This window comes from Pelodiscus sinensis, chromosome 1, assembly GCF_052426305.1.
Source record: "Pelodiscus sinensis isolate ZL-2025 chromosome 1, ASM5242630v1, whole genome shotgun sequence".
Lineage (NCBI taxonomy): Eukaryota > Metazoa > Chordata > Testudines > Trionychidae > Pelodiscus > Pelodiscus sinensis.
Window position 1 is genome coordinate 83,727,013 of NC_143052.1, and position 9,772 is coordinate 83,736,784.

Genomic DNA, 9,772 nt, shown 5'->3' on the forward strand with positions numbered 1-9,772 from the left:
AAACAAACAGCCAGCAGCTACTCTTCTGAGTGGCGTGCGGGAGGGGGAGGAGAGGGTTAGGGCAAGCAGGGATTCTGCTTAGGGCTCCCTACTGCATCCTGGGCCGGATCCGGTGCCTTGGTGGGCCAGATTCAGCCCATGGGCCATATTTTGCCCAGCCCTGATTTAAAATGAAAAGTAGCTTGTTGATCTCTGTCATTTATGCATATCATAAACTCCAAGCCTAAAAGTATCAGAGGGTATCTGTGTTAGTCTGTAACTCAAAAAAACCAATGAATATTCCAGTAGTATTTTAGGCTAGGTCTACACAGCAGTGTTATTTGTGAATAACTAACATTATTCCGAAATAACACAGTCCACGTCTACACAGCAAGCAGTTATTTTGACAGTGTTGAAATGATGTAGAAATGGGGGACTTCTTACTCGGACTCCTATAACCCTCATTTTATGAGGAGTAAGGGAAGTTGGAGGAAGAGTTCTCTAACTTGCACTTCCTGCTGTGTAGATAGTGTCAAAAGCCGAAATAAGCTATTTCGATTTAAGCTACGCAATTGACGTAGCTCATGTTGCTTTGCTAATGTACTTTAGGCTTGGAGGAACTTAAATAAGCTGAGAGAATTAGACTGTAGCAAGCCACAACGGAGATCCCTTGCCTAGCATTCAGAGTCTCTAGTGGGGGTAATCACCATAGCAAGTGTTTTACGTTCAGGCACAGAAATAGACAAATAAATCTTAGCCAGGCCCAGAAGGGGACAGACGGGAAGCAATCTCCATTGGAAGTCTACTTTAATCTAATACCTCACCCAGAATCAATTCCACCATTTTAAGTTGTTTCCTTGCCGGTCCATTCGTTCACCGTTTTTTTGGATACTTCACTTCTTGTTGTCTATAAAATAGTGTGTTATGCCCAAGAGTTTCAAAAAGGTAAAACTAGAAAGAACCTGGCTTGTGAAGCAGCAGGGAAGTCTGATAGAGAAGCAGCAGTATGGGATGGGAGGGTGCTCCCCAGGAGTGGAAGCACATTGGCTGCTGGCACCGCCCCCGGGGAGGAGCATTTTAGTAACCGTGTAACTGTTAAAAATTGATGCAGCTACACAGCTACTAAAATAGACGATTTCTAACATCCCTACCAACAACACTGACCTTCACCTTCCGCTTGTCCACTTCTCCCACACATACCCGTGTGCTTTTTTCTGGGCTAACCCTTATGCACGGAGCACCTGGCTCTGCATGAACTGTAAGGCCACTACCTGCCCCTTCAGAAACTCCACTTCACGTGAGAAATCAGCCACCAAACAGTAATTAGTCTTGGGTTTTTTTGTTTGTTTTAAGAGCCACCTTTCCATTAGGTTGGGGCTCTCAGGTTGTGTCCACTGTTAGGCTAGGACACTGTGTGATTTTATTAAGGTTATCTCCTGCCCCCCTCAACCGTTCCCAGTTACTTTTTGCTAAACTAACCTAGGATCTTATTCTGAGTTAGATTGAAGGCATATCAGGGCGTGAGAGTCTTCCTATGGATTTGTACAGCACCTGAGGCAATGGCACTCACACCCTCCCCCCGCCCTTCCCCAGGCCACCACAGTACGAGTTCATCATTCAGATTTAAAAATCCCGTGGCTTCTGGTCTCTCTCTGTGTCGAGTCTGTTACTGGGCCATTAACTGTGGGGTTTGAGCAACCTAACGTGTGTGTGTGTGTGCGCATGTGCAGACACAAATGCAGCAGTAAACAGTTTGAACAAACTCAAATGAGAACCTTGAGGGAGGACAAAATTGATACTAGCGATGTAAAATCCTGGTTAATCAGTTAACTGGTTAAACATGAAGGTCAACCTAATGTTTAACTGGTTAACTGATGAAGCAGGATCTGAGCTGGTTCCCAGCCCTCGCCAGAGCAGCCCCTGCGTCCCCGAACAAAGGTTGCTCTGGACAAGACCAGCCCCTGTCGAAGCTGCTTCAGCCCCCGCCAGTTACCCCTTACCTGTTTAGGACGGCGTGGGGAACCTTTTTTGGGTTGGGGGTTCACAAAAAAACCCAACCAAACAAATCCTCACTGTCGTGGCCCTCACTGAGACGGAGAAGGACACTCCCCACCTTCCCCTCACACACCAGAGTCTAGTGGGGCCTAAGATAGTAGATTTGTAGGATCCAGCCCCGTGAGAAGGCAATGGGAGGCTGGAGTGTCAGTGTAGGTTTCCTAATGCTGGGGGGGAGCCCTGAGGACTGGATCCAGGCAACCTGGGGGCCCCAGGTTCCCCACCCCTGGTTTAGGATGATGCTTACCGGTTGACTTTTCGCATCCCTAGTCCATACTAGAGGTGACTAGAGGAGCGCCACCACATCAGTATGAGACATGTAGGATTATGCAGGCCTGCTGACGGGGAAGGGGGGCAAAGGGGATAACTGCCCCAGGACCCAGAGAGTCACCAACCGGAGCCCTAAGCCACTTTGAATTGCTATTGGAGTGCTGCTCTGAGAAGTTATGTCCAAGGGGCAAAAGGATCGTGTGCAAAAGGGTTTTTTTGCGCAAAACAGAAGCGGTTACGCTGCTTCTTTTTGCGCAAAAACCCCTTTGCAAAAAGCATCGGCAGAAAACATGCTAATGACATTGCAACTCATGCTAACGAGTCCCTCATTAGCAGACTCTCTGCCGCAAAAACCTTGTAGTGTAGACAAAGCCAGAGTGAGGGAGTGCACTGTGGTCTGGGCGACACCAAGGGCTGGTTGCCCTCAGCCTCACCCACTTGAGATCCAGCCCTTTGTCCCAGGGCTCACAGTGTCTGTTGGCCCTGCCGGGATTATGTGAATTGACTGACTGAGGGACATTAATTCCCCCCCAAGAAGTCGTGAGATTCTTCTCTGTCCTTCAGAGGTTCTAAGTGTTTTAAATACAGCCAGCCTTCCATTCAGCAAAACTCAGGCTGTTTTAAGCATGTGCTCATGTTCCATTGAAGTAAGAGATCTGAGCACGTGCTTAAGTCCTTTTCTTTCTACACTGCAGGCTAAAGTCAAATTAAGCGATGCAACTTCAGCTAAGTCAACTGCGCCGCTGAAGTCGAAATAGCTTAACTTGGCTTTTGATGCGGTCTACACTGCAGGAAGTCAAAGGAAGAACACTCTTTTTTCGACTTCCTTTACTCTTTGTGAAATGAGGGTTACAGGAGTTGGAGTAAGAAGTCCTCCAGCTTGACATTATTTTGAAATAATGGGCTTTGTGTGTAGAGGCATAATGTTATTTCGAAATAATGTCAATTCTTCCAAAATAGCGCTGCTGTGTAGACCTACCCAACTTGAAAGGGATACATTTTGATCACAAGGATTTGAAATTCTAGCACTAATCACAGCTCCTGTTTCACTTGTTTATTTGGAAATCTAGAAGTTATTTTGGATCCAAAATGGCACATGTGATTTTGGACTTTTTCTTTAAACACAGACATTTCTTTGCCAGTTGAATTTTTACTGTGTCCAGGCTGCAATTCTACTTTGAAAACACTACGAGAAAACTCACAGCTCTCTACCCAGGAGTCATGACCCTGTAACGAGCTACCTGTGAGCACAGAAAATCCATGGAATCTTAGTTCTATGGATTTAGATTCTTAGCACAGAATTAGTTGCATTCTTTGGAGCCTTTGTTATCCCTTTGGCTGAAAAGCCACCCTTCACTGCAGAAACCAATACAATGCCACTTTGCTAAATCTTTGTTCAAACAGAGGCAAAGAGAAGCACCAGCTAAGGGAGTAAGCTTCAAAGCCTAGCTGTGGAGCACTTGACTTCCAAACATTACTGGGTTAATAGTCCAAATATATATAGCCAGTGTGAGTAACTGGTCGTCTACAATAAAACAAACATTATTCTGAGAGAGATTAGATTACCTTTCTAGGCAAAGTCTAAAATGAGGGATGTGTGGCATTGTAACACTGTGATACAGATATGCATCAAATACACGTGGCTCTGTTTTGAATCTTCTTAAACAAACCTGAATGCCAATAAAATCACTTTGAAAAGGAGATCATTTTATGACATGGAATATTAAATTATTGTCCTGAAAAGGTAAATAGATTAAGGGGTAAAACCTAAGAACCTTGCAAAATGTAGATGGTGCTGTAACTGGTTCAACCCATATTGTCTTCTGCCTCAGCGTTTTGCATTTGTTTGTGTCTTGCAGACCCCAAACGGGTTACTGCTGACCCCAAGTCCACTGCTGTCTAGCATTCACTTTTGGAGCAGCCTTAGTCCTGTAGCTCCTTTGAGTCCTGCCAGGCTGCAAGGACCAAACACCTTGTTTCAGGTATGTTTTTCTTGCAGACACATTTCATTTCCAAAGGTGGCTTTCTTTGGTACACGTACTGAAGAGACATCAGCAGGGCATCCTGCACTTGTTGGCTTTGAGTTTTCCAAGTAATGTAACTAAATATTTCGGGCAGCACTTCAGACATTATTTAAAAGGGACGCACACTAGTTTGCAGTTAGATGTACCATAACACTGTCAAAATATACTGGGCAACATCCCTCGTGGAACGTGACTATAGCAGAGATTTTATGGAAAAAGGAAAAGCTGAAGCCTCTAGCTGAGAACAGTTGAGCCCTCAGAGTCCCCTAAAGGAGACTGCAGAGCAAAGATAATCTAAGGTAATCTTGCAGCAGCTGAGCCTGCTAGAGCAAACAATGGAAATGTCTTTGGAAAAATCACGTAAACCAGGCCTACCCTTGTGTAGAAGGTAGAAACTGATCTTTTATCATTTGAAGGTGCCTGTCATGCAGATTTGTAGTTAATGCCTGGGCCTTGTACTCGGGAAAATTGGGCTTAGTTCCAAGCTCTGCCACAGACTTCATGAGTGTCCATGGGCAAGTCATTTAATCCCCTTTGCCAGAGTTTCTCGTCTGTGAAATGGGGATAACAGCATTTCTCTGCAGCAAGTGAGGGAGACTAAATGTTTGAGAGCAATTTGGATTGCAGTGACAAGCATCTCTGAAAACCCAGTAAGGACATGAAATAATCACTGTGGAATACAAGACATCCAAAGGCCCAGCACACATACAGAAATTGGAAAGAAGGTCACGGGAATGGGGATATCAGCTTCTCCACACTCCAGTCAGCTGGAACTACCTGTCAAACAACTGACTTAATAGGGTACAGAAAACAAAATACTTTCCAGATAACGGCAGGAGGTGACAACCCCGCCCTTGAACTGACAGACTGGCCATATTATACAACAGAAATCACGAAGGCCGGAGTGAGAGTCACACACATCCTGCAGCTCCACACTGGGGTCATAGGCATGCCTTTCCATTATAACAAATGCCCACTGCAATCCTGGGGCTCTGTTCCACCTCATGTAAACTCATTTATTCATAGTGTGCTATCGTTTGCACAAGATTGGAAACATCTCCTTGGGTATGTCTCCTGTGCCCACAGCAGTGGGCCTCCCAGCCTGGGTTAACAGTCAGGTTTGTGGGTCTTTCACTAGCATGCTCACGACAGCTGGGCAGAGTGTGTTTTGAAGGGTGGCTCGGGTTGGAGTTTGAACTCTGATGCTTAGGGAGGAGAGTGGTCTTTCCAAACCCAGGGTGGGAGGCTTGCTGCCATTGGCTGTGGAGACATGTTCCAGAAGAGCTAAGCTGGATTAGGCAGTGACCGGCCAGAGGGCTGACAACACTATGTGGGGTGAAAGGGGAGAGAAGGGGTGGGACTTAGCATTCTTATTAGACCCCTACTTCCTCCAGTGTTATACACTGTACTTTTGGGACAGGACCACCGCCCTTGCAGATGGGCTGTTGGATGCTGAGGCACACAGTGGCACTCCATGGTGAGCGAGAGAGATCACTCCCAGTAATGTGAAGCACATGCTTCTCTCTGGATGAAGTGTTCTTTTTACATTTCACTCTGATAGTTAGCAGTCATTAAGAGCCTCCTCACTAGTAGAACACTGGAATTCATACACAGCTAGAGCAACTCCCACATCCCAGTGTGTGGGCAGAGAATTGTGCCCATTCAGATGTGGAGAAAAGGAAAAGTGCCACTGAAATCTGCAGTTAATTCTGCCTCATTCAGTTTATCTCCTTACTTTGGCCTAATTAGATGACCTTACTGTGGAAATAATACTGGCACGCAATTAAACTCACTTTAGATTTTCATCATTAGGTTTGAAAGTTGCTGCATAATTGGGGCACTAAGAGACATGTACACAACTGTGTTTTACCCTGAAATAAAGCCCAAAGGGAGTGCAACCAAACTTCAGTGACATCTCAGCTAGCCAGTGATCCCAGTTCAACTATTTTATTCTGTTGGTTTTGACTATTATTCAATCAAGGATCAGGACCCCCTTGTATTAGACACAGCATGAACAAATGCAAAAAGACAGTCCTGCCCCAGAGAGCTTTGAGGTGATGAGGTTACAGTAAAATCAGCACATTTTGCATAATAATCGGTAGTCTCAGCACCTCACCGGCTTGATGAGACTGCCAGTTATTATACAAACCATCCCTCTTTTGTGAGGCTCAGAAGCCTCCTGAAAGACATAGCTCTCTCGAAAAGCATACAGTATACAAATAAGAAACTGGAGTTTTTATCTGTGGTCAGTTGAAATCAAACAGTTAAAAAAAAAATTCCAGGGTCAGAGTGGTGATTCTTGTTGGGGCTGGCAGATATAAAAAGAAAGCCTGCAGGAAACAAACCACTACCAATTTTAGATACAGCCCTTGGACTGACCCTTACTGCCTACTGCTCACCACATGGATCAATGCTTTTCAAATTTCTAACAATGATAATAAGTACAATCTTTAGATAAAATCTGGAGCTAATAATAGAACACTGCGAGAACTAGGATTGTGCTCTCTGCCCTGGGGGGAACTGTAATAATATTATAGTACTGGTTAAACCTCTCTAGTCTGGGACTCTCTGGTCCAGCAACATCTGTGGTTTGGGATGGTCAGAGACGCTGTGGGTGCTCTGGGATTGGCGCACTCATGGGGAAAAATTGGTACTACAGGACCAGGGGTGTTCCCAGACCACAGAGTGGATCGCTGGGATGGGGGCTGTCAGCTGGGATAATTCAGCAGCTGGCAGATAGGGCTGAGGACTGGTGGCTGGCAGCAGAGCCCAGTGGCTGGGCTGGCATTGTCTAGCAAACTCTCTGGTCCCGAGAAAGCTGGACCAGCGAGGTCCAACCTGCATATATTTTACACACGCACATTCTCTCTCTGTCTCTCAATGGTAAAACTAAACAACTACACCAAAGTGCTTGTTTTGGTCATTCAGTGTTTAAGGGCCCAATCCTGTAAGATGCAGCGACCTCAATGCCTGTTGAAATCAGTGAGAGTTGAGGGTATGCCCATATAAGAAAAGCCTCCTAGAAACAAGACCTATATCTGGCCATAAGATAGTCTAATATAATCCTGATCTCATAATATAGCAGGCTTAGCCTACTTTATCTAGTTCCTTCTCTAGTCTCAAATCTTAAATACCAGTCAATACACGATAAGTGCAGATAAGCTGCAATCAGGGTGCAAGGGTATGCAAAGAATACACTGGTGTATTAACTTAGTTAATATTCTTTGGACAGAACTTTGAAAATGTGACATGTTGATACTTACAACATCCCCTGGCCATATGACAAAGGATCCCCTGTAGATAGCTGACAGATTCTATTGAATACACAGAAGGACTCAAATTATTCACATATACTTTTTTCAAAATCATTTTGAAGTTTTTTTTGGTGGAAAAGATGAAACTGCATCTTGAGCTTAAAAGTTTCATTTCTGCAAAAATTATTTCATCCTTTCTTTAATGAATTCTGCTCATAATTATTTGAAGCAAAACTTGTTCTTTAAGAACCACAACCTTTGAAAAGAAAATAATCTGGGTTCAGTTGCTGGGGATGCATGTGCAGTAATCTTTTGAGACAATTAATTTTACCTTTTGTCCTCTTGCAGTTTCCAACTCTGCTAAATGGTCACATACCAGTACCAATCCCCAGTTTGGATGGGGCTTCTTCTCCAGTACTGCTTTCTCCAAATGCTCAGAAATCCTGATGATGTCTCATCACATTAAGGACTCATTAACTGATTTAATACATTCATTCCCATGGGTTAGTTTTTCCTGTGTCATGAGAAGGACATTGTGAAACCCTCCATTACTTTGGTTTGCACTTTTCATTACATGGATCTACTTTTATTATGTTAGCATTTTTAAACAGTGTTTTTATATATATAAAAATCTGTTTTGCATTAAGTGAATTATAATTTTGTTTCTCATAGCTCTCAAGTGTTGAACACTGTTGTCAATGAAGTACTTTTCTTAATGGATTTCAACAATGTATCTAATAAGGATGTGAAGCTCTTTTTTATCCTTTTTTCTGCATATTATACATTGTGCTTGTGTAAAGTATAACCGGCTGTGCCTTCTTTTGCATAATGTTATGCAAATGATTTATATATTTTCTAGTATTAAGATAAAAAGTTGAAAGATAAAACTAGTATCGACCAACCCTTTGGTAGTATTTCAGTATTTTTTCCACAGATAGGCCATAATGATGCAGTGTATTCATGTAACTTTGTATTAAGTGCTTCCAAATTGTATAAAAAAATAGCCATATGATTTTCTTTGCTTAATTGAAAGAACATAATAAATGTTATGTCCAGGAAATGCGTTTAAGAATAACTAAGCCATATCTAGACATATGTTGATCCCCACTTTCCTCTCTCTGGCGTAACTCCATTGACTTGAACAGAGTTACACCAGGCAGGGATTGGGCCCTGAAGATCATAAAATGCTTTAATGACGTTTTGTAAATACATCTACAGAGAAAGAGGACTCACTCTGTACATATTATTTCCATAAAATGCTTATTAATTGTTGGGATTACAATTGAAGAGCCAACCACATACTCTCCATCCTCCTGACTGATACAGGATTGTTCCCTCTGTTGGCTTTCCAAGTGCTTTGTCCAGTAGTTCCAAATGCCTGTTCCTGTTGCCCTTGAAAGAATATTTCAATAACTTAGCTGTCAGAATATGTGGCTTTCCCTACAGCTGCAGAATTTGTAGAACTTTAACACCTTGTGTTTGTAAAGAAACCTACCATATTCACAGGATTGTACATGTGGAAACATCAAATACTTGAGATTTTGGATTCCTAAGTAATGCGGAATTACCATCTGCAGAAAACCTAAAGATTCATGTATTTAGCATGCACTCTGAGCTTGAGGGGGTGGTCTAGTCATCTTAAAGTGTCAGGTTAGAAATACCTAGACTCTGGCATCACAGATTCCCATCTTGGCAGGATGGACATGAGCTGTCTATCTTTCAAGGTAGATAAATTGGGTTGTGTGCAGTATCCTGTGTGGATCGTTAAAACACAACAAAACAAAACACTCAAATGAGGATCCTCTCTATTATAGCTGGTCCATAAAGATACCCCTGCACGTGCTGTGCGAATAGTGGGTTCTGATCCTGGTAACAATGCCTCTTTCTTGGATTTTATGAAGTGAGCTGTGTGTCAGTTGTCTGCTTGGATGCATTTCACTGGTGATGCATGTCTTTAGTTGTAAATTGATTTGCAGTCCTTCAAGATGAAAGGTGCTAAATAAACATTTTACTAGTAAAGTTCTGATGTTTAAAGGCCGTTTTTGTGGGGTAAGGGAGTGTGATCAAAACAAGCTTCTTCCTAAGGCTCCATCTTCATGCAACCCAAAATGATTCCGGTATTTCATTGAACTGGGTGGAGCTTGAAAGCTTCTCTTGCACCAACAGAATTTGGTCGAATAAAGAAAAATA

The 9,772-nt window shown here is 43.2% G+C and overlaps 1 protein-coding gene across 3 annotated transcripts in view; it reads left to right on the forward strand.

Moving 5' to 3' along the window:
• Nucleotides 1–9,604, forward strand: part of ELK3 (ETS transcription factor ELK3) — a 56,277-nt gene extending 46,673 nt beyond the window's left edge. For all 3 annotated transcript variants that reach the window (XM_006118283.4, XM_075933740.2, XM_014571086.4), the window contains exons 4-5: nt 4,164–4,286; nt 7,931–9,604. In XM_006118283.4, coding sequence (XP_006118345.1) covers nt 4,164–4,286; nt 7,931–8,029 — 222 coding nt within the window. In that variant the 3' untranslated portion in view covers nt 8,030–9,604. The remainder of the gene's footprint in view (nt 1–4,163; nt 4,287–7,930) is intronic.
• Nucleotides 9,605–9,772: the final 168 nt, after the last annotated feature.